Source organism: Pristiophorus japonicus, chromosome 17 (genome assembly GCF_044704955.1).
Source record: "Pristiophorus japonicus isolate sPriJap1 chromosome 17, sPriJap1.hap1, whole genome shotgun sequence".
Taxonomy (NCBI): domain Eukaryota; kingdom Metazoa; phylum Chordata; class Chondrichthyes; family Pristiophoridae; genus Pristiophorus; species Pristiophorus japonicus.
Window position 1 is genome coordinate 88,038,519 of NC_091993.1, and position 25,982 is coordinate 88,064,500.

A 25,982-nucleotide genomic window follows, 5' to 3' on the forward strand; every position below is an offset into this window, starting at 1 on the left:
GATTGACGCACAGCTATGGATATGTACAAAGGAGATCATTCCGGTGCTAGGCAGCACCACGGTAGTCGTGACCCACAAAGACTCAGAGAAAAGGTTGCCACTCTGGATTGTTCCAGTGGATGGTCCCGCACTGCTAATTAGCAATCTTGTTGTGCGAGGCCCCTTGGGGAAGAGTGACCATAATACAGTAGAATTCTTTATTAAGATGGAGAGTGACACAGTTAATTCAGAGACTAGGGTCCTGAACTTAAGGAAAGGTATCTTCGAAGGTATAAGACATGAATTGGCTAGAATAGACTGGCGAGTGATACTTAAAGGGTTGATGGTGGATAAGCAGCAAACCTGAGGACTGGGAGAAATTTAGAATTCAGCAGAGAAGGACAAAGGGTTTAATTAAGAGGGGGAAAATAGAGTACGAGAAGAAGCTTTCTGGGAACATAAAAACTGACTGCAAAAGCTTCTATAGATACGTGAGAGAAAAAGATTAGTGAAGACAAACGTAGGTCCCTTGCAGTCGGATTTAGGTGAATTTATAATGGGGAACAAAGAAATGGCAGACCAATTGAACAAATACTTTGGTTCTGTCATCACAAAGGAAGACACAAATAACCTTCTGAAAGTACTAGGGGACCGAGGGTCTAGAGAGAAGGAGGAACTGAAAGATATCCTTATTAGGCGGGAAATTGTGTTCTGGAAATTGATGGGATTGAAGACTGATAAATTCCCGGGGCCTGATAGTCTGCATCCCAGAGTACTTACTGAAGTAGCCCTAGAAATAGTGGATGCATTGTTGATCATTTTCCAACAGTCTATCGATTCTGGATCAGTTCCTATGGACTGGAGGGTAATGTAGCTAATGTAACACCACTTTTTAAGAAGAGAGGAAGAGAGAAGGCGTGTAATTATAGACCAGTTAGCCTGACATCAGTAGTGGGGAAAATGTTGGAATCAATTATTAAAGATGAAATAGCAACACATTTGGAAAGCAGTGACGGGATCGGTCCAAGTCAGCATGGATTTCTGAAAGGGAACTCATGCTCGACAAATCTTCTAGAATTTTTTGTGGATGTAACTGGTAGAGTGGACAAGGGAAAACCGGTGGATGTGGTGTATTTGGACTTTCAAAAGGCTTTTGACAAGGTCCCACACAAGAGATTAGTGTGCAAAATTAAAGCACATAGTATTGAGGTAATGTACTGACGTGGATAGAGAACTGGTTGGTAGACAGGAAGCAGAGAGTCGGGATAAACAGGTCCTTTTCAGAATGGCAGGCAGTGACTAGTGGGGTGCCGCAGGGCTCAGCTATTTACAATATACATTCATGATTTGGATGAGGGAATTGAGTGTAATATCTCCAAGTTTGCAGATGACACTAAGCTGGGTGGCGGTGTGAGCTGTGAGGAGGACGCTAAAAGGCTGCAGGATGACTTGGACAGGTTAGGTGAGTGGACAAACGAGTGGCAGATGCAGTATAATGTGGATAAATGTGAGGTTATCCACTTTGGTGGCAAAAACATGAGGCAGAACATTATCTGAATGGTGGCAGATTAGGAAAAGGGGAGGTGCAACGAGACCTGGGTGTCATGGTACATCAGTCATTGAAAGTTGGCATGCAGGTTCAGCAGGCAGTGAAGAAGACAAATGGTATGTTGGCCTTCATTGCTAGGCGATTTGAGTATAGGAGCAGGGAGGTTTTTTACTGCAGTTGTACAGGGCCTTGGTAGGCCTCACCTGGAATATTGTGTTCAATTTTGGTCTCCTAATCTGAGGAAGGACGTTCTTGCGATTGAGGGAGTGCACCGAAGGTTCACCAGATTTACGGGATGGCAGGACTGACATATGTGGAGAGAGTGGATTGACTGGGCCTGTATTCACTGGAGTTTAGAAGGATGAGAGGGGATCTCATAGAAACATATAAAATTCTGACGGGACTGGACAGGAAGAATTTCCCGATGTTGGGGAAGTCCAGAACCAGGGGACATAGTCTGAGATGAAGGGGTAAGCCATTTAGGACTGAGATGAGGAGAAACTTCTTCACTCAGAGTTGTTGTTAACCTGTGGAATTTCCTACCGCAGAGAGTTGTTAATGCCAGTTCATTGGATATATTCAAGAGGGTGTTAGATATGGCCCTTACGGCTAAAGGGATCAAGGGGTGTGGCAAGAAAGCAGGAAAGGGGTACTGAGGTGAATGATCAGCCATGATTTTATTGAATGGTTGTGCAGGCTCGAAGGGCCGAATGGCCTACTCCTGCACCTATTTTCTATGTTTCTATTCCCTTGCATTTGTTCTCCCTCAACCTGCCGCAAGCCTAGAATGGCAGTTATGTTCTTCAGAACTTGGCCAGCTCGGTCAGTGATGGTACAATTGAGCTATTACTGGTAACAGATATGGACATCCCACACCCAGAGTACATTCTGTCCCTTTGCTACCTTAAATGCTTCCTCCAAGTCGTGTACAACACGAAGACTACTGATTCATCAGCTAAGGGAGGGTCATAGGTGGAAATGAGGAGGTTTCTTTGCCCATGTTTGACCTTAAGCCATGATGCATCATGGGATCAAGAATTAATGTTCTGTACACTCAAGGCCATTCCCACCTGACAGTATACCACTGTGCACTGGTGTGTCTGTCCTGCCAGGGATGGTGATGGTGGAGTGTGGGACATTGGCTGATGGGTATGATTCATTGAGTAGGACAACAACAACTTGCATTTTTATATAGCACCTTTAGCAGAGTACAAAATCACAAGGCGCTTCACAGGAATGTAATCAGGCAAAAATTGACACTGAACCAAAGAAGGAAATATTAGGACAGGTGACTACAAATTTGGTCAAAGAGGTAGGTTTTAAGGTACCTCTCAAAGGAGGCGAGATACGTGGAGTATTAGCGAGGGATTACCCATAGCAGGGCAGCCAATGGTGGAGCGAAGAAAATTGGGGGATGCACAAGAGGCCAGATTTGGATGAATGCAGAGTTCTCGAAGGATTGTAGTGCCAGAGGAGCTTACAGAGATAGGATGGGGCGATGTCATGAAGGGATTTAAACATGAGGATGATGAACAAGTTGATGGACTGGGAGCTAATGTAGGTCAGTGAGCACAGGGGTGATGGATGACTGTGACTTGGTGCAACGTAACATACAGACAACAACGTTTGGGATAAGCTCAAGTTTATGGAGGGTGGAAGATGGGAGTCTGCCAAAATAGCAGGATGGACCTGGAATAGTTGAGCCTGGAGTTAACAAGAGCATGGATGAGGGTTTCAAGAGCAGATGGATTGAGGCAGGGGCGAAGACGAGCGATGTTACGATGGTGGAGGTATGCAATCGGAAGGTAGGCGATCGGTTGCCATCAATCTTGGTTTTGGGCTTCCCAATGTGTCAGCTGTGGCTCAGTGGATAGCACTTTCACCTCTGAGTCAGAAGGTTGTGGGTTCAAGTCCTACTCCAGAGACTGGAGCACAAAAATCCAGTGCAGTACTGAGGGAGTTTTGTACTGCGCTTTCCATGCTCTGCAGTTAAACCGAGGTCCTATCTGTCCTCTCAGGTGGACATAAAAGATCCCATGGCACTACTTTGAAGAGGAGAGGAGTTATTTCTGGTGTTCTGGCCAATGTTAATCCCTCAATCAACACAACAATTATATAGATTATCTGATCATTATCACATTACTGGTTGTGGGAGTTTGCTGTGTGCAAATTGGCTGCCGCATTTCCTGCATTACAACAGTACTTAAATGGCTCTAAAGTGCATTTGGGCCGCCCTGAGGTCGTGAAAGGTGCTATATAATACCAGTTTTTCTTTTCTTTCTTTTTAATTGGAGGAAATTTTAGCACATCCAGGACTGGGTGTTAGCTAAGAATTCTAACAACACAATGACAGGCGAGGGGGATAGAGACTGATGGTGATGATGTAAAGCTGGATCTCGACATTGTGGAACCCGACGTTGTGTCTTTGAATTATTTTGCCAATGGATGTCGGAGAAATAGGAGGGGGCAAAGACAGATCCTTGGGGAACTCAAGAGATAACAGTGCAGGGGCAAGAAGAGAAGCCTTTACAGGAGATTCTCTGGGTGTGATTTCACATATGAATGGAACAAGGCAAGTGCAGTCCCATGCAGCCGGGCAACGGAGGATAGGCATTGGAGGAGGATAGTGTGGTCTACTGTGTGAAAGGCTGCACACAGGTTGAGAAGGATGAAGCGGGATAGTGCACTACAGTCACAGTCACACAGAATATCATGTGACTTTGAGGAGTGTCGATTCAGTGCTGCGGCAGGGGCAGGAATATGAGGGAAAAATGCACACAGATTTGGGAGGCGAAAAGTCATTCAAGGATTTGGAGAGGAAAGGGAGATTGGAAATGTGGTGTTAATATTCAAGGACAGAGGAGTCAAGGGTGGGTACTTTGAGGAGGGGGTGGCGACAGCAGAAAAGTGGAATTGAGATAGAAGATCAGCCATGATCTCACTGAATGGCGAAGCAGGCTCGAGGGGCCGTATGGCCTACTCCTGCTCCTAGTTCTTATGTTCTCTTGCGCCCATCAGAAGAGAAGAGGACTTCTCTGCCTGCTCTGACTCCCTCCACAAAAATATGTAGGGAGTCATCGCAAAACCTGGGTGCAGCCCACTGTCTCTGCGTAGCCATTTGTGCAAGGCTCAGCAATAACCAGATGATGATTATGTACTGCCGATACACTCCTCGGTGAACCTTCAAATGTAAAGTGGCCAAGGCTGCTTTAAATATCCCAGCTATAAATGAGTCATCGATTATATCATCAGACCTGCACCATTTAATAGGGCCGCGTAATGCGCAGGCCTGCCTTAATAGGCACCATTAAGGGAAAGTTGTTCTGAGGAGCAGGAAAGAACGGGGTTCCGAGCTGCTATGCCGACCGCCCGCACCCGACCCCGTAATGAAAATTCCGGCCTATGGGCTTCACACTTTGATAGCAGACTAACCTTATTTATAAAACTCACATACCACTCTTCTCTGGTCCAATTGCAAATATTTACCTCCAAATTGTTTTGGAATTTGATTTGTTCCAGAATATTAAATTGACTTTTTTTTAAAATCACTGCCATATTTATCAGAAGTTCATTGCAGTGTTTATTTAGAGCACTGCCAGGCTACATTGATTGGATCAGGAGATAGCTTATTAGGAACAATTATTTCTCAGTGATGGACATTTTTGATGATCTGTTTTCAAGCAGTGTATGTTATAAATTAGCATTTTGAGGGGTGAAGGGGTAACAGCCAGAAGTCGTGAGAACCAATGACATGGGAAAGAAAAGGATTGAGGGCCTGCAGTCAGGATCTAAGGAAGAAATGAACAAGCAGGACCTCAAAGGTAGTATTCTCTGCATTACTTCCAGTGCCACGCACAAATGAATATAGGAATAGTAAGATAAGACAGGTTACGAAGTGGCTGGAGAATTGGTGCAGGAGGGAGGGCTTCAGATTCCTGGGACAAGAGGGACTTGTTCAAGGTGAACGGGTTGTACCTCAACAGAGCTGGGACCAGTGTCCTCGTGGGAGGCTAACTAGGCTAACAGCGTCCTCGTGGGGGCAGGGTTTAAACTAATTTGACAGGGGGATGAGCATCAGAATGAAACATTAGAGAGGAGAAACAAAGTGCACAGAGGACTAGGAAAGACAAATAGTTCAGAAATAGAAGGGGAGAAAATGTGAGGTAATCTAAGATGAGTTTGGATGTGCGTAAATGCATGCAGCATGGTAAATAAGCAGGTTAGGAGTAGGTGCCAAGTCATTACATGGGACTATGATATAGTGGCAATAACCGAGACCTAGTTCAAAGAAGGGGAAGATTGAGAACTTAATATTCCTGGCTATAGGTATTTAAGAAGGATAGGGACGGAAAAAAAAGGAGGGTTTGGCAGTATTGATCAAATAATATATTATAGCACTGGAGAGGGATGATGGAGTTGAGGGGCATCAATGACAGAATCTATTTGGTTAGAATAAAGGAACAACGCAGGAGTTATTATGCTACAGGTTGTATACTATAGAGTATCAAATAGTGGGAAGGATATGGAGGAATAAATTACTAAAAGTTGCAAGAACTATAGAGTAGTGATAATGAGGGACTTCAATTACCGAATATAGACTGGGATAGTAACAGTGTAAAAGGTAAAGAGGGGGTGAATTCCTGAAATATGTAAAAGAGAACTTAAACAGTGTGTTTCCAGCCCAATGAAGAAGGAAGCAGTGCTGGATCTAGTTCTGGGGAATGAAGTGGGCAAGTGAAGCATGTTTCAGTGGGGGAGCATTTGGGGAGCAGTGGTCATAATATCGTCAGGTTTAGAATAGTTATGGTAACAATCAAGCATTGAAATATTAAACTGGAGGAGGACTAATTTCAGTGAGTTTGGCCCAGGTAGATTGGCATCAAAATTGCTAGGCCAAACAATCATTGAACAATGGGAAGTCTTCAAAGAGGAGATATTCAGGTAGAGTAGACACATTCTTGAGCTGTTTTATGGCTTTGCCTACCTCGTGCAACGCTGGAGTTTCACTGAGTTGGTGGCAGGTCGCATGCTGCTGGATGGAGTAGAGAATACTCGAGTCAAAGGCAGAGTCTCGATTGAGGAGATCTTCAAAGTGCTCCTTCCATCGGGTCCTGACAGCCTCGGTGTCCTTGATGAGTATTTCCCCGTTCTTGGCCAGGAGTGGGGTGAGGCCTTGGGAATTTGGACCGTAGGTGGCCTTGACTGCAATGAAGAATCCTCGCATATCATGGTTGTCGGCCAGTTGTTGTATCTCCTGTGCTTTCTCCATCCACCACCTGTTCTTTAGGTCCCGGGTTTTTTGTTGGACCTGAGCCTTGAGCCGTCTGTAATGTTGCTTTGCAGCTCTCGAGTTGGGTTGTTGCTTGAGGCTCAGAAATGCTTTACGCTTGTGATCTATTAATTCTTCGATCTCCCAATCATTTTCATCAAACCAATCCTGGTGTTTTCTGGTTGAGTGACCAAGTGTCTCTTCACAGGCACTGGTTATAGAGGCCTGGAGGGCAGACCAAGCGCTGTGGGCATTCAGCATCTCAGGGTCATCAAGGCATGCCAATTGGCTGTGCAGCTGGCTGTATAGGGCTCTCTTAGCTGGGTGTCTAAGGCTATGGGTGCAGATGGAATCACTGCTGAGGTACTAAAGTATGGCGGAGAGGCGCTGTTGGCGCGGATACATGACCTCATCGCTCTCATCTGTAGGGAGGAAAGCATGCCGGGAGATCTCAGAGATGCAGTGATTGTGACCATTTTTTAAAAAGAGGATAAGTCCGACTGCGGCAACTACAGGGGAATCTCCCTGCTATCAGCCACTGGGAATGTTGTTGCTAGAGTTCTCCTCAGCCGTCTTCTCCCTGTGGCTGAGGAGCTCCTCCCGGAATCACAGTGCGGATTTCGTCCCCTACGGGGCACAATAGACATGATCTTTGCAGCGCGACAGCTGCAGGAAAAATGCAGGGATCAGTGCCAGCCCTTATACATGGCCTTTTTCGATCTTACAAAAGGCCTTTGACACTGTCAGCCGTGAGGGTCTATGGAGCGTCCTCCTCTGTTTTGGATGCCCCCAAAAGTTTGTTAACATCCTTCGCCTGCTTCACGACAACATGCAGGCCGTAATCCTTACCAATGGATCCATTACAGATCCAATTCACGTCCGGACCAAGGTCAAACAGGGTTGCGTCATCGCTCCAACCCTCTTGTCAATCTTCCTCGCCGCCATGCTCCACCTCACAGTCAACAAGCTCCCTGCTGGAGTGGAACTAAACTACAGAACCAGTGGGAAGCTGTTTAACCGACGCCGCCTCCAGGCCAGGTCTAAGATCACCCCAACCTCTGTCGTTGAGCTGCAGTATATGGACGACGCCTGCGTCTGCGCACATTGAGGCAGAATTCCAGGATATAGTCAATGTATTCACTGAGGTGTATAAAAGCATGGGCCTTATGCTTAACATCCATAAGACAAAGGTCCTCCACCAGCCTGTCCCCGCCGCATAGCACTGCCCTCCAATCATCAAGATTCAGGGCCATGTGGACCATTTCCCATATCTCGGGAGCCTCTTATCAACAAAGGCAGACATTGATGCGGAGATTCAACATCGCCTCCAGTGTGCCAGTGCAGCCTTCAGCTGTCTGACGAAATGAGTGTTTGAAGACCAAGCCCTCAAATCTACTACCAAGTTCATGGTCCACAGGGCTATAGTAATATCCGCCCTCCTGTATGGATCATAGGCATGGACGATGTATAGAAGGCACCTCAAGTCGCTGGAGATATATCACCAACGATGTCTCCGCAAGATCCTGCAAATCCCCTGGGAGGACAGGCGCACCAACATCCTCATCCAGGCTAACATCCCCAGTATTGAAGCAGTGACCACACTTGATCAGCTTCGCTGGGCAGGCCACATAGTTTGCATGCCAAATTCGAGACTTCCGAAGCAAATGCTTTATGCAGAGCTCCTTCATGGCAAAAGAGCCAAAGGTGGGCAGCATAAATGTTACAAGGACACCCTCAAAGCCTCCCTGGTAAAGTGCGATATCAGCACTGACACCTGGGAGACCCTGGCCAAGGACCGCCCGAGGTGGAGAAAGTGCATCCGGGAGGGCGTTGAGCTCTTCGAGTCTCAATTCAAAGAGCGTGAAGAGGTCAAGCACAGGCAGCAGAAGAAGCACCCGGCGAACCAGCCCCACCCACCCCTTCCTTCGACGAATGTCTGTCCCACCTGTGACAGGGCTGTAGCTCTCGTATTGGACTGTTCAGCCACCAAAGAACTCACTTTGGGAGTGGAAGCAAGTCTTCTTCGATTCTGAGGGACTGCCTATGATGAGACACATTCCCACAAGGGGGAAAGAAGGGCATCCAAAGCTAGAGCTCTCTGGATGACTAAACATGGAGGCCATGATTTTGAAGTCAATGGTGAAGGGACTGCACTCACCGCTGACCTCGAAGAAACCTGTCCACAAAGATTTAGTGGGCTCTCTGGCATTGTTTTCCCCTATCCTGACTTGACTTTCAATTTGGCGCCATCTATAGGAAATCTGTGGCGTCCAGGAGCACTAACGGCCACAATCAGGCTCAGCAGACAATTAGATTGAAGAATTCTCACAGACAGCAAACCAGGAAGTAAAAAGCACTGATTATCATTCATTTTTTAATAATTTTACAGAAAACAAAATAAAAACTGGGAAGTACAAATGCGATTAAAGTAGAAACTGAAATATCATATACAAATGTAAAAGAAAACATTATTATTTTAAAAATCGATGAAGTTTTTAATCATGGAATGGAGGAAATGACATTCCACACTTATAAAATTTTCAGGGTCAGAGAGGTTGCTCAGCAATAATTATGACTTAGTACGCTGTTAAAAACTCAGTGACACCTCATTCAACAAGGGTTAACTTTTTCCAATAATGGCGAGAATAGTGCATACAAAATTTTGAGGTTCACATCAAATCATTGAATCTGTGTTGACTACATCTGCGAAGACTGTACCTTGTGGAGAAACAGGGTATAGCTAACAGCAATTTCCGGATTTCCATGTTTAACTGCCTGTGTGACTGCCAAAAGTTGCTGTCAGTTTTACTCCGTGATGACTGCAAGCATTGACAGTTTTGCCATCATTACAAATGCAAATTTTTAAAAGCCAGCAAAGAACTACTAAAGAAAGAATAAAGAGAGGGAAGATAAGATTAAAAAAGTAAACTGGCACAAAATATAAAAACAGAGAGTAAGAGTTTCTACAGGTACATAAAAAGGAAAAGAGTGACTAAAGTAAATGTTGGTCCCCTGGAGGATGAGACTGGGGAATTAATAATGGGGAACAGGGAAATGGCAGAGATGTTGAACAAATATTTTCACAGTAGAAGACATTAAAAACATTCCAATAGTGGATAATCAAGGGGCTATAGGGAGGGAAGAACTTAATACAATCACTATCACTAAAGTAGTAGTGCTCGGTAACATAATGGGACTAAAGGCAGATAAGTTCCTTGGACTCGATGGTTTACATTTTAGGGTCTTAAAAGTGGTGCAAAGATAGTGGATGCATTGGTTGTAATCTACCAAAATTCCCTGGATTCTGGGGAGGTCCCAGTGGATTAGAAAACCGCAAGTGTAATGCCCCTATTTAAAAAAGGAGGAAGACAGAAAGCAGGAGACTATAGACCAGTTAGCCTAACATCTGTCATTGGGAAAATGCTGGAGTCCATTATTAAGGAAGCAGTAGCAGGACATTTGGAAAAACATAATTCAATCAAGCAGAGTCAGCATGGTTTTATGAAAGGGAAATCAAGTTTGACAAATTTCCTGGAGTTCTTTGAGGGTGTAACAGGCAGGGTAGATAAGGGAGAACCAGTGGATGTGGTATATTTGGATTTCAGAAAGCATTCGATAAAGTGCCACATAAAAGGTTATTGTACAAGATAAAAGTTCACGGGGTTGGGGTAATATATTAGCATGGTTAGTGGATTGGCTAACTAACAGAAAACAGAGAGTTGGGATAAATGGGTCATTTTCTAGTTGCCAAACAGTAACTAGTGGAGTGCCACAGGGATCGGTGCTGGGGCCTCAACTATTTATTATCTAGATTAATGACTTTGATGAAGGGACCGAGTGTAATGTAACCAAGAAAAAATAGAAAAGCAAATTATAATTTAAATGGGAGAAAAATTGCAAAGTGCTGCAATACAGAGGGACCTGGGGGTCCTTATGCATGAAACACTAAAAGTTAGCATGCAGGTACAGCAAGTAATCAGGAAGGCAAATGCAATGTTGGCCTTTATTGCAAGGGGGATAGAGTATAAAAGCAGAGAAGTCCTGCTAAAACTGTACAGGGTATTGGTGAGGCCACACCTAGATTACTGCATACAGTTTTGGTCTCCGTATTTAAGGAAGTTGTTCAGAGAAGGTTCACTAGGTTGATTCCAGAGATGAGGGGGTTGACTTATAAAGATAGGTTGCGTAGATTGGACCTATACACATTGGAGTTCAGAAGAATGAGAGGTGATCTTATCGAAACATATAAGATAATGAGGGGGCTCGACAAGGTGGATGCAGAGAGGATATTTCCACTCATAGGGGAAACTAAAACTAGAGGACATAGTCTCAGAATAAGGGGCCGACCATTTAAAACTGAGTTGAGGAGGAATTTATTTTCTCAGAGGGTTGTAAATCTATGGAACTCTCTGTCCCAGAGAGCTGTGGAGGCTGGGTCATTGAATATATTTATGGCTGACATAGACAGATTTTTGAGCAATAAGGGAATAAAGGGTTATGGGGAGTGGGCAGGGAAGTGGAGCTGAGTCCATGATCAGATCAGCCATGATATTAAATGGTGGAGCAGGATCAAGGGGCTGTATGGCCTACTCCTGCTCCTATTTCTTATGTTCTTAAATTATGGGCCAGAGATTAAAATGAAACAGATAAAGGAGACTTATGACAACTACAAGATTTAAGTACAGTAGAGTACCAAGCTGAATACAGAAAGTACAGTGGCGGTCTAAAAAAGGGAATAAGATGGACAAAGAGAGTATGAGAATAGATTAGTGGTTAACATAGAAGGGAACCTAAAAAGTTTTTTATAAATATAAATTGTAAAAGGGTAGTCAAAGGAAGGGTGGAGTCGATTAGGGATGAAAAAGGAGGAGATGTTCTTGTGGAGGGAGAGGGCATGGCTGAGGTACTAAATGAGCACTTTGTATGTCTTCACTAGAGATGAGGATGCTGCCAATGTAACAGTAAAGGAGGAGGTAGTAGTTATATTGACAGGTTAAAAATAGATAAAGAGGAGGTACTTAAAAGGTTGGCCGTACTCAAAGTAGAAAAGGTTGGATGGGATGCATCCTAGGTAAGAGGGAAGTATGATTGGAAATTGTAGAGGCTCTGGCCACAATCTTTCAATCCTCTTTAGCTATGGGGGTGGTACCATAGGACTGGAAGATTGCAAATGTTACACCCTTGTTCAAACAAGGGGGTAGAGGGACAAATCTGGTAATTACAGGCCAGTCAGTGTAACATCAGTGGTGGGGAAACTTTTAGAGACAATAATCCAGGATCAAAATTAACTAGCACTATGAGCTAAGAAATACAAGTCAGCATGGATTTGGTAAAGGGAAACTTGATTGAGTTCCTTGATGAAGTAATGGAGAGGATTGACGTGGGTAGTGCGGTTGATGTGTATATGGACTTTCAAAAGATATTTAACAAAGTACCACATTATAGACTTGTTAGCTAAATTACATCCCGTGTGGCAGCGTGGATATAAAACTAGCTAAGGGACAGAAAGCAGAGTGTAGTGGTGAACGGTTGTGTTTCAGATTGGAGGGAAGTATAGAGTAGTGTTACCCAGGGGTGGGTATTAGGACCACTGCTCTTTGTGATATATTTAATGTCCTGGATTTGACATACAGGGCAACATTTCAAAGTTTGCAGATGAAATGAAACTCGTAAATATAGCAAACAGTGAGAAGGATAGTAACAAACTTCAGGAGGACATAGACGGACGAATAAATTGGGCAGACACATAGCAGATGAAATTTAAGGCAGAAAAGTGTGAAGTGATATATTTTTGTGGGAAGAATGAAGAGAGGCAATATAAACTAAATGGTACAATTTTAAAGTGATTGCAGGAACAGAGAGACCTGGGGGTGTCTGTACACAAATCTTTGAAGGTGGCTCGGCAAGTTGAGAAGGCTGCTAAAAAATATACATTGGATCCTTGGCATTATTAATAGATGCAGAGAGTACAAAAGCAAAGAAGTTATGCTAAAGTTTTATAAAACACTGGTTAGGCCTCAGCTGGAGTATTGTGTTCAATTCTGCTCACCACACTTTAGTAAAGAATGTCAAGGCATTAGAAACGGCACAGAAGAGATTTACTAAAAAAAAAGTAGAAAGAAACAGAAAGGTGACGTCACAGCCAAGCGGGTAAGTGATTGGCTGGTGATTGGTGAGTAGTTTTTATTTATTCTCCTATAACAAGTGAGTAAACTTTAGCATTGTTGTTGCCAATTTAAGTTAATCTAAGGGTTAAGTCATGACAGGAGAGCTCGGTCACGTGATATGCTCCTCCTGTACCATGTGGGAACTCAGGGACATTTCCGGTGTCCCTGACGACTACGTGTGCGGGAATTGTATCCGCCTCCAGCTCCTGACGGACCGCGTTGCGGAATTGGAGCTGAGGGTGGATTCACTCTGGAGCATCCACGATGCTGAGAACGACGTGAGTAGCACGTGTAGCGAGTTGGTCTTACCGCAGGAGAAGGGTCCACAGCCAGATAGGGAATGGAAGACCAGCAGGAAGAGTAGTGCAAGGAAGGTAGTGCAGGGGTCCCCTGGGGTCATCCCCCTGCAAAACAGATACACTGCTTTGAGTACTGTTGGGGCGGATGACTCATCAGGGGAGGGCATCAGCAGCCAAGTTCATGGCATCGTGGCTGGCTCTGTTGCACAGGAGGGCAGGAAAAAGAGTGGGAGAGTGATAGTGAAAGGGGATTCAATTGTGACGGGAATAATTAGGCGTTTCTGCGGCTGCAACCGAGATGGTATGTTGCCTCCCTGGTGCAAGGGTCAAGGATGTCTCGGAGCGGGTGCAGGACATTCTAAAAAGGGAGGGAGAACAGCCAGTTGTTGTGGTGCACATTGGTACCAATGACATAGGTAAAAAAAAGGGATGAGGTCCTACAAAACGAATTTAAGGAGCTAGGAGCTAAATTAAAAAGTAGGACCTCAAAAGTAGTAATCTCGGGATTGCTACCAGTGCCACGTGCTAGTCAGATTGGGAATCGCAGGATAGCGCAGATGAATACGTGGCTTGAGCAGTGGTGCAGCAGGGAGGGATTCAAATTCCTGGGGCATTGGAACCGGTTCTGGGGGAGGTGGGACCAGTACAAACCGGACGGTCTGCACCTGGGCAGGACCGGAACCAATGTCCTAGGGGGAGTGTTTGCTAGTGCTGTTGGGGAGGAGTTAAACTAATATGGCAGGGGGATGGGAACCAATGCAGGGAGACGGAGGGAAACAAAAAGGAGACAAAAGCAAAAGACAGAAAGGAGATGAGGAAAAGTGGAGGGCAGAGAAACCCAAGGCAAAGAACAAAAAGGGCCACTGTACAGCAAAATTCTAAAAGGACAAAGGGTGTTAAAAAAACAAGCCTGAAGGCTTTGTGTCTTAATGCAAGGAGTATCCGTAATAAGGTGGATGAATTAACTGTGCAAATAGATGTTAACAAATATGATGTGATCGGGATTACGGAGACGTGGCTCCAGGATGATTAGGGCTGGGAACTCAACATCCAGGGGTATTCAACACTCAGGAAGGATAGAATAAAAGGAAAAGGAGGTGGGGTAGCATTGCTGGTTAAAGAGGAGATTAATGCAATAGTTAGGAAGGACATTAGCTTGGATGATGTGGAATCTACATGGTTAGAGCTGCAGAACACCAAAGGGCAAAAAACGTTAGTGGGAGTTGTGTTCAGACCTCCAAAGAGTAGTAGTGATGTTGGCATCAAACAGGAAATTAGGGGTGCATGCAATAAAGGTGCAGCAGTTATAATGGATGACTTTAATATGCACATAGATTCGGCTAGCCAAACTGGAAGCAATACGGTGGAGGAGGATTTCCTGGAGTGCATAAGGGATGGTTTTCTCGACCAATATGTCGAGGAACCAACTAGGGGGGAGGCCATCTTAGACTGGGTGTTGTGTAATGAGAGAGGATTAATTAGCAATCTCGTTGTGCGAGGCCCCTTGGGGAAGAGTGGCCATAATATGGTGGAATTCTGCATTAGAATGGAGAATGAAACAGTTAATTCAGAGACCATGGTCCAGAACTTAAAGAAGGGTAACTTTGAAGGTATGAGGCGTGAATTGGCTCGGATAGATTGGCAAATGATACTTAAGGGGTTGACTGTGGATTGGCAGTGGCAGACATTTAGAGACCGCATGGATGAAATACAACAATTGTACATTCCTGTCTGGCGTAAAAATAAAAAAGGGAAGGTGGCTCAACCATGGCTATCAAGGGAAATCAGGGATAGCATTAAAGCCAAGGAAGTGGCATACAAATTGGCCAGAAATAGCAGCGAACCCGGGGACTGGGAGAAATTTAGAACTCAGCAGAGGAGGACAAATGGTTTGATTAGGGCAGAGAAAATGGAGTACGAGAAGAAGCTTGCAGGGAACATTAAGACATATTGCAAAAGTTTCTATCGATATGTAAAGAGAAAAAGGTTAGTAAAGACAAACATAGGTCCCCTGCAGTCAGAATCAGGGGCAGTCATAACGGGGAACAAAGAAATGGCAGACCAATTGAACAAGTACTTTGATTCGGTATTCACTAAGGAGGACACAAACAACCTTCCGGATATAAAAGGAGTCAGAGGGTCTAGTAAGGAGGAGGAACTGAGGGAAATCCTTATTAGTCGGGAAATTGTGTTGGGGAAATTGATGGGATTGAAGGCCGATAAATCCCCAGGGCCTGATGGATTGCATCCCAGAGTACTTAAGGAGGTGGCCTTGGAAATAGCGGATGCATTGACAGTCATTTTCCAATATTCCATTGACTCGGGATCAGTTCCTATCGAGTGGAGGGTAGCCAATGTAACCCCACTTTTTAAAAAAGGAGGGAGAGAGAAAATAGGGAATTATAGACTGACCTCAGTAGTGGGTAAAATGATGGAATCAATTATTAAGGATGTCATAGCAGCGCATTTGGAAAGAGGTGACATGATAGGTCCAAGTCAGCATGGATTTGTGAAAGGGAAATCATGCTTGACAAATCTTCTGGAATTTTTTGAGGATGTTTCCAGTAGAGTGGACAAGGGAGAGCCAGTTGATGTGGTATATTTGGACTTTCAGAAGGCTTTCGACAAGGTCCCACACAGGAGATTAATGTGCAAAGTTAAAGCATATGGGATTGGGGGTAGTGTGCTGACATGGATTGAGAACTAGTTGTCAGACAGGAAGCAAAGAGTAGGAGTAAATGGATACTTTTCAGAATGGCAGGCAGTGACTAGTAGGGTACCGCAAGGTTCTGTGCTGGGGCCTCAGCTGTTTACACTGTACATTAATGATTTAGACGAGGGGATTAAATGTAGAATCTCCAAATTTGCGGATGATACTAAGTTGGGTGGCAGTGTGAGCTGCGAGGAGGATGCTATGAGGCTGCAGAGTGACTTGGATAGGTTAGGTGAGTGGCCAAATGCATGGCAGATGAAATATAATATGGATAAATGTGAGGTTATCCACTTTGGTGGTAAAAACAGAGAGACAGACTATTATCTGAATGGTGACAGATTAGGAAAAGGAGAGGTGCAACGAGACCTGGGTGTCATGGTACATCAGTCATTGAAGGTTGGCATGCAGGTACAGCAGGCGGTTAAGAAAGCAAATGGCATGTTGGCCTTCATAGCGAGGGGATTTGAGTACAGGGGCAGGGAGGTGTTGCTACAGTTGTACAGGGCCTTGGTGAGGCCACACCTGGAGTATTGTGTACAGTTTTGGTCTCCTAACGTGAGGAAGGACATTCTTGCTATTGAGGGAGTGCAGCGGAGATTCACCAGACTGATTCCCGGGATGGTGGGACTGACCTATCAAGAAAGACTGGATCAACTGGGCTTGTATTCACTGGAGTTCAGAAGAATGAGAGGGGACCTCATAGAAACGTTTAAAATTCTGACGGGTTTAGACAGGTTAGATGCAGGAAGAATGTTCCCAATGTTGGGGAAGTCCAGAACCAGGGGACACAGTCTAAGGATAAGGGGTAAGCCGATGAGGAGAAACTTCTTCACCCAGAGAGTGGTGAACCTGTGGAATTCTCTACCACAGAAAGTAGTTGAGGCCAATTCACTGAATATATTCAAAAGGGAGTTAGATGAAGTCCTTACTACTCGGGGGATCAAGGGGTATGGCGAGAAAGCAGGAAGGGGTTACTGAAGTTGCATGTTCAGCCATGAACTCATTGAATGGCGGTGCAGGCTAGATGGGTCGAATGGCCTACTCCTGCACCTATGTTTCTATGTTTCTATTAGGATGGTGCCAGGGATAAGGGACTTGAGTTATGAGGAGAGACTAGAGAAGCTGGGGTTGTTCGCCTTAGAGCAGAGAAAGTTAAAAGGAGATTTGATAGAGGTGTTCATGAAGGGTTTTGATAAGAAAAAATAAGGAGAAACTGTTTCCAGTGGCAGAAGGGTCAGTAACCAGAGGACAGATTTAAGGTGGTTGGCAAAAGAAAAAAGAGGCGACACGAGGAAACACTTTTTTAATGCAGCGAGTTGTTGCCATCTGGAATGCACTGCCTGAAAAGGTGATGGAAGCAGATTCAATAGTAACTTTCAAAAGAGAATTGGATAAGTACTTGAAAAGAAAAAAAAATAGTGTTATGGGGAAAGAACAGGAGGAGTGGGACTATTTGATTATCTCTTTCAAAGAGCTGGCACAAACACGATGGGCTGAATGGCCTCAATCTGTGCTGTATCATTCTATGATTTGAGTATCTGCGGGGGCAAATAAAAGCTCATTCTATTCTAGTCATTGCTGCTTCATGAGTTGTCAAAATAAACATCTTAGATACGCTCTTCAAGTGGGCCACTTGGAGAAAGAGCCATGTATTTTCACTAAACATTGCTGTTTACATTTATTTGCATATTGACAAAAGAATGATCAAATCCTAGAAGTTTCTTCTTTATACTATTGCGGCATGTTCCTGATGTACATGGAGGATTAATTTAAGGCAAAAGTTCAGATTAGCTATCTTCAGTCTGGTCTTCCTTATTCTTGAAGCATATGTGCAATTTGACCATGTATATCACATTGTTTCTGTCACATTGTGTTCAAATTACATTACACATGTTGATTCAAAAACTCAATGAAAGATTAAATTGATAGCATAGCTACATTCTGTGCCACAAAATGGTAGGGCATGGAAGACTTTCCACAATGAGCTCTTAATCCCATCCATGCTTTTGGCAGAGTCGACAAACAGAGATTAGAAACTTACCTACAGAAAGAAAAGGGAAATCAGGTGGCAAGTCACCCTAGCTATCCTTGTGCACCTCATTGTAGGCATCTATACTGTTAAGAGGCCTGGGCATAGGCCAACTTACTTCCAGAGGTGTAACAAATGACCAGAAGGAAAAAGGAAAAAGCACAAAAATAACTAAAACGGTTATAATCATAACTACAAAGTTCCTTTTCCAGTTTTTGGAAATTTTCAAATATATCAGTTCACTTTATACCACTTTTGATGCCATACCACGTCTATGAAGTCATGTTGGAGTACAATTAGGCTGGATTTATTGTGGTTTAAACTTGGCAGTATGCAGAGTGTATAGGTCAGTTTGACATTGTAATTTTAAACTTCTAATTCTAAATGGATGAACTACGAAGTGTCAAATGACCTCTCTCATTTGTATTTATTTAGTGAACTATAACTGTACATTTTAAGGTGACTGGCAAAGCACAGTTAATTATAAAAAAAAATACTTACTTGTACATGAAAGGAGCCACCGTTGCGGTGTTCGGATGACTATTTTGTGTTGGAGAAGGAAGTTTGATGACATTGCTGTTGATTGACATTTTTACACCACCCGTAAAAGTGCGTTTAGGAGAACTCATGGAGGAGATAGACAATTCCGATAAATCTTCGTTCTCATCTAAAAGTAAATTGGAGAAACTGTAGGACTTCCAGCTAACATCAGATTTCCACTGTCTTTGACTTGAACTGCTTTTAGGTCTCTCTGAATCTGTTGTACCTCCACAACTCGACAGATGTAATAGATTATCATTTGAAATACTGAATCTGGATTTACACTTTCCCCTGGGAGGAAGGGTTGCAACTCCCTTTTGCACATCATACAACATTTTGCTTCTTGTATGGCTCAAGCCTGCAAGTCGAGATGCTTTTGTCAGAGCAATTTTTCCTCTAGAATTCATTCCATTACTATCTTTCCTTTCTTCTTTTTGACCTCTGTCTGGGATTTTTGATGCTGACTTCTGCATACTTTGACTTTTGTTCAAAGTTTGAACGATCCCCTTTCGTGGTATCCGTGGACTGTTGTGTGCAGATTCTCCGGTATCTATTTCAGTAATGCATAATTCAGAGTTGCCAAATTCTAGTGAACTATCCTGCCCCTTGTTGTTCATAAAGATTTCAGTTCTACTCTGCGTAGCATTTTTAGAAGTTTTACTGTGATATTTCAGTTCCTCTGCTGGTCTATTTGCATTAGATAAGCTTTTTTCATTTCCTGAGGCAGGTACCTTCTGCAAATCATTTACTGAGGAAGAAACTGAAGGATTAAGTTGCCTAAGAGTCTGTTTGGAGGACGCCTCGGTGGTTTGCTTTCTATTAGGTGGCAGGTTTCTGGGTTGAGATATGGTTGAAACGTGCTGATGTCTTGCAGTTGAACTTAATTGTATATTCCCATTCATGACTGGCAGTTGAGATATATTGTCAGATATATCTGAAACAAAATTGAAAATCCACTTTAAGCTAAACTGTTTAATTCTTTATGGATTGTTTTGAGCTTAAACAAACGGTTAAAGTTGAAATGGCACATTAAACAAGTCTATTAAGAAAGTACTGAAACAAAAGGAATTTTTCATATAGATGCAATCTTCTTTCTTTGAATTTGCTGGCAATACCTCAACCTTAATAATGGCAGGGAAAACATATTAGATTTCATTTTGTGTACATTTTTAAAACCGTTCAGGTAAAGCAGGAAAATTAAAAAATTTTGAAATAAGTCATAACTTTTACACTCCATATTCATGTCCTTATATGCACAGCTCATTCTTTCTTAAAAACATCTGGCATTATTCACATTGCAGTTGTTTTTTCTGGAAGTCACAGCAGACTCTTGCTGCAGTTGTGCTAAGTGGGAGCGGCTGTAGAAAGTGACATTTCCAAGTTAATAACCTGTAGGCAATACCTCATATTATGCAGTTGTAGCTAACCAAGTAGTCAAAATGTTCAGAATTTTTAAAAAACATGATCTTAGAAAATTACAAATATATGTCTACATCAGAAACTGCAAAACTTGAATGCAACATTTACTTCAATATGATTACAATATACAAAAGCTAATTGTTACAACTTCATTCCGGTAATTTTTCGAATGTCTATAGATAAGTTTGGTCATGGAATCTACCCAAACCATTGAAATGACTAGTGGAAAGATTCTATAAAGCAAGCAAAACCACAATATCTATCCAACCTTACAGGCTCAATTTTCCCCAATTATCCGTGCCATTTTTTTGGTGTGCGCTGTTTTTTTTGAGTAAATTAAAATCTCCAAGTTTCCCCAAAGTTGCTGTGTCAGCGTAACTCAGTTAGGTACATCAAAAGAAGCCCGGGGGAATGGAAGTCGAACTGCAGTTGGCCACTTATATAAGTGATGAGAACATTTAGGCTATACAGCAGTTTCAAAAGAAGCCCGGGGGCAAGGGGGAGGGGTTGGGGCGGTTGGTGGAAGCCGAGTCCGTGTCCGGGCGAGGGAGCGATTCTGCCAGCCGAGGCTCCGACCCTCAAGCCCGGTGAGGAGACGTTCGGTGGTGGGGTGATACTTTGAAAAACATCAAAAATTAAACAATTGCATTAGACTTTGTTTCTTCATTGAATGCCGAGCTTCCCATTCTATGCAATCCTATCGAGCATGTGCAGACCAGGGTATGGTCCATACTAGGGCGTCCACCTTGGGGACAGAGAGAGGAAAGAAGGTGTGAGTGTTTTGTCCTGCTGTTTTGAGCTTCTTGCAAAGCTACAATTAAATTATGGGGCAATATTGACAATGCCATACCTCGTGCAAGCCTTCTGCATGATTGTGCTGTGGAGGAGAAGATTGATTAGGCATCATCACCTGAGGAACCTCAGAGCACGTAGGATGATGGGCAGGAGGCCTTACCCACATTGGGTATATCGAGACAGGCATTCATATCTGCACCTGAGTGACCCAGACTATGTGAGAAGGCTGTAACCTTACAAATGCAAAGAAGTTGTAACCGAAATCTGTGAGTCACTAAAAGCAGACCTGCACCCTAGAAGCGTCAGGAGGACTGCTTTGTGAGTTGAAGTAAAGGTTACAGCTGAACTTTCATTTTATGCATCTTGATCATTCCAGACCACAATTGAGGATGTGTGCACCATTTCTAAACAAGCACCATATATCTGCATTCGGCAGGTGACTGCTGCACTATATGCCCGGAAGAATGACTACATAAAGTTCCTCATGGCCACCAGGCAATGCGTGACAGGGCTGTGGGCTTCTCCAGGATTGCTGGCTTCCCAAAGGTACAGAGTTGCATTGATTGTACCCACATCGCCTTGTGAGCACCTTGAGGATTGCAAGATGTACAGGAAGAGAAAAGGCTTCCATTCTGTGAATGTGCAGCTCATGTGTGGCGACATGCATCATATCATGTCAGTTGATGCGAGATACCATGGGAGCACCCATGATGCATTCATCCTAAGCGAGAGTGCTATATCTGCCATGTTTCAGCAGCAGCCAGAAGGGCAGAGCTGGCTGCTGGGGGACAAAGAGTACAGCCTCGCCACTTGGCTCATGACGCCCCTATGCAGAACCCGGACAGAAGCTGACTGGAAATTCAACATGTCACACATTGCAATGCACAGCATAATAGAGAGGACCATTGGCATCTTGAAGCAGTGTTTCCAATGCCTGGACCATTCCGGAGGCTACTTGCAATACTCCCCTGAGATTGTCGGTCAATTCACTGTTCTCTGCTGCATACTGCAATAACATAGCCATCATGAGGTAGCAGCAGCTGGTAGTAGAAGACCCACCTGAGGTGAGAGTGGCTGATGATGAGGAGGAAGATGCAGATGACGAGGAGGAGGAGGAGGAGGGGGAGGAGGAGGAGGGGGAGGAGGAGGAGGAGGATGAGGAAGCCATGCAACTACCTGAACCCGGAGCACGACAGCGGAGGAGGGCAGACCGTCGTGACCCTTTAACGATTGCTTGAGCTTGCGCCAGCAACTCATCCGTGAACGCTTTGCTGCTTGAAGGTTCAGCAGCAACTATTCCAAATGGACCATGTTTACTGTTTGGACAATGTTTACTGTAATGTTGTGTTGTGCTAATGGAACAAATAATAGAAATTATTCTTCTTTAGTTCAAAAAGTTGTGTTAATAATGGAACAAATAATGTAAATGATTGTTATAATTTAAAATATATTTTATTTAAAAGTTTAACACTTGTTTGTACTTAACATTAATAAAAATACTCTTGTATCAAACTTTAAAGTTTTCAGTTAACATCAATTACAAACTTTAAAACTTGTAAATTTACATAATTTACAAAAAACTTTTATTTGAGAACAGTTACAACAGTAACAGCAATAATAAGAACAACAGCAGCAAAGAAAGGTTGCACCCATCTTTCCTCCACCTTATTCTAAGACCGCCTGCTGCGCTTGGTCTTGGTGACTCCATCCCTGCCCCGCAGGCGGTGGCACAGCATTTCTCGGGTTGATACCAAGCTTATTATTTCGAGCATCGGGTAATGCGCACTTCTTGATGGCGGGGGGGGGGGGTGTGTGTGCAGGTGGAAATGTGGAAGGCCCGGCTTTGGATTCTTCAGAGACTGGTCTGGGCAATGGAGTGGGAGTAGCAGTTGGTTCCATCAATGCCTGCGGGGTCTGGGCATGTTCCCTTATTGCAGCAGCTACCTCCGACATTCCCTCCCTCATGTTCGCTGACAGTGTATCAGCTACATGTGACATTCCATCCCTAATGTGCCCGGACAGTGTTCCCATTTCCTGCGAGATTCTTGTTACTTCTTCCGGCAGTCCCGTCACCCACCCCACTGAAGATGTTCAGGAGTGATCGCGTAAGGTCAATGCTCTCCCCACTCATTGCCATCATCTGAACCACATCCGTTACATCCTGCACCTTAGGAGAGCACTGTTGAGCTCTCCTTCCTTTCATCACTCTGGGTGTGGCTCGCTGCATCCCACTGGGACCCGTAGCCTCGGACGGTCTGAAACCATGAAAAGTCCCAACACTTGTACCACTCAGGAAAGGGGCTGGCACCTCAATGGGTAGCACCAGCACCTCCTCCAGAGTGAGTACAACAATGGGGGGGGGGTTCATCCTCCCCCTCCCCCTGCCTGCCCCTTCCCCTCCTCCTCACCCCCATGCTCTTGGTCTGGAAGGTGGGATTGGAGGATGTTCTCCTCTTCAGGCTCGTCTGCGTCTGAATCTTCTTCTGCATCGGCTTCAGTCTCATCAGGGTTGGCCTCAAGTTCTGCAAAATATAACAGAACAGACAAATGGTTAGCAGCAGAGGGGGCAGAGTGGCATGAGTAGGCTCACACAGCGCAGGCAGCAGGCTTATTTGAAGGACCACGATGAATGATAGCACATTGCATCAACCAAAGCTTGGCTGACGGAGACATCCCCATGAACCGAAGCATGGCTAGCAAGCGTAGTACTTAACTTTTAGCAAAGCCAGAATGTGGAATTTGCAGGACTTACCCCCTCCCTCGAGTGTGGGCTCAGCTTGTGCAGTGGTGGTTGCTTTTCTCTCGGCAGGACCGATCAAAGCAGCAATCCTCTCTTCCAAGGGTGTCAGTGGGTGCAGATTTGCTGGGACTCCTCCTGTTCGAGTTCTCTCTTTTTTTGTTGCCACCTTCCTCTGCAAAGATGAAAATGTAACTTTTTTAGAGAGGGTGTCTTTCTGCTGGGACATACAGATGGTCACATTTACAATTGCAATTCCAGTGAAAAAATGAAAATATTACTTACACTAACTACTTGACCAAGATTCTGCCATTTCATTTTGCACTGGCCTCCAAACCTCGGGGTGGTCACCATTGCACAGTAATCTTCGGCAAGTTGGTTCCAGCTTTTCTTCATTTCTTTTGACCTCTGCTGGTGTCCAGCTCGTGCCATCTGGCCTTAATTAGTGTAACCAGTGCCTCCACTTCCTCTTGTGAGAAATTCTTGGTATTGAGTCGCATTACATATTGCAGCTCCGATTTTTTTCCACTGAGAATTAAAGTTCTCACACACAACTGGTGGCTGAATGCAGACCAGGAGGTGTACTGGGCATGCGCACCTATAGCAGTCATGTTTAAAAATGTTTTCGCACATGCGCAGAAGGGGGGCGGGGGCATCCTTTTTTCGGCACAGACATTAGGCTCCACCCCCGAAGCTACAGGACAGGCTGCGCAGCACCAATTTCAAAAATTAGAACGGGGAAACTTGCTAATTTTTTTTGGAGTAGTCGGGGCCAAAAAAACACGGGCGTAACTCTTGAAATGCGCCAAAAAACGGCATTGGGGAAAATTGAGCCCATAGTCTTACACTATTCATTGTTGACTCATTGCTTTTCTTGGCATGACATGATCCAGTAATTCAGAAAACATCATGTCCCACCCAATATTCAACCAGCTCCAATGCTTATTTACCCATATAATTTTCAATGCCACTCCCAATGAGAAATCTGTGAAGATCATTTTTTTAAGTTTTAACCATTTGCTTGCTGGCAGGCTCAAGGAAATTCCTGTCTCCCTGGGTCAATTGGTTTCATTTCCTTATAGTTCATGCGCTATACTGCTGAAATAAACACTATTACAGCAATATAGCTTCAATGCTGTGTTAATCCCAAGCTAATAACACCTAAAACATTACATGTCAAAAGAAAAAAAAGTGATTATTTTTCCTATGCTTGCCCTGTTCACCCTTTTTTCCTATTATTTTCTGTTCTTTCCCAACCTAGTCAGCATTTTACTTATTACTTTCAGTTTTACTATTTTCCAATTATTCTATCTTTTCGTGCTATTTTAATTTTAAAATCTTTTACTTTTCTTCTTTTGTTTGCACTGTCCATTTCAGAGCTGGGAGTAAACTTTATGGATTTCTTTTTAGTTGTCTGAAAAATAACTTTAACTATTAGCTTTCTCAGAAATTAAATGCCTCAATTTTACTGGTTAAATCATGTAGGGAAAGTCAGAAATTTGATGATAGCAATGAGTTGAACATTCTTTGCAAAGAGCACAGCAATTACCACAGTCCCAATCATCAAAACATAATGGCTGTGGTGAGATGTGAGGTTGTATATTCCTTTGCAGCTTCTGAATGTGCTGCATGATTTAGATGTGGAAGATAACTTTGAGGGGCCAACAAACACGGATGCAGTAATGTCTGATGTGTTTCTTGAGCACTTGTCGCTACTCTGGGAATCATGTATAGACCCTTCCACACATACCTGTACATATCATGGAGGCATGTCTTCATTGCCTACACTTCACAAGACAGGCTGTCACACAGCTGTACCTTTTGCTGCAGTATGACCTGCAGATTAAATATGGAACATGGCTGGTTCTTTCCCATAGAAGTGATTACCACAGCATGGAGCCATCATGCTATCAGATTCTTCCAAGCCACCCCAGGGACATCTACCACATCAGGCAGTCTTGCAATACACACATTTATCAAGCATGTAACAAAAGCAATGTGTACAAGGATCAACACCTTCATCACTTTCTCTCTGAAGAAAAGTATCAGCTGGATGGGTTGCAGAACATTCACCATGTGGCAGGTTTCCAAATGCAGGGCATTGCAGCTGGCATCCATGTGGGCTATAGGGCTCCTGGTATAAATCACATGAATAACTGAACAAAAATTTGCACTCATTATTGTTAATATGTGGCATTATTATGCATGCCAAATGCCCTTATCCAGGAAGAAGCCATGATGCATTCATTATGTGACAGTTCATGGTGCCTGCATTTTTGGAAGGAGCTGCCTGCACACGCATTGCTGGTGACCCCATGAAGAAATCTTTCAACAGTAGAGGACAGCTTCAGGCTAGAAGTCTGAACATCTGTTTGCTATTCCATATCCTCATTTTCATTAGCAAGAAAATTGTGCAATCCTGCTTTGGCACAGTGAAAGGATATGAGCAAAAGGGCAATGGTTGTGTGCAGTGATTGAAATGGTAT

General features: G+C 43.9%; 1 protein-coding gene across 1 annotated transcript in view; it reads right to left on the reverse strand.

Annotated features, from left to right (window-relative positions):
• LOC139227842 (neuron navigator 1-like) overlaps positions 1 to 25,982 on the reverse strand; it is a 629,647-nt gene that overhangs the window by 539,724 nt on the left and 63,941 nt on the right. The window contains exon 3 of the mRNA XM_070858918.1: positions 18,507 to 19,479. Within this exon, the coding sequence (XP_070715019.1) occupies positions 18,507 to 19,479 (973 nt within the window). The remainder of the gene's footprint in view (positions 1 to 18,506; positions 19,480 to 25,982) is intronic.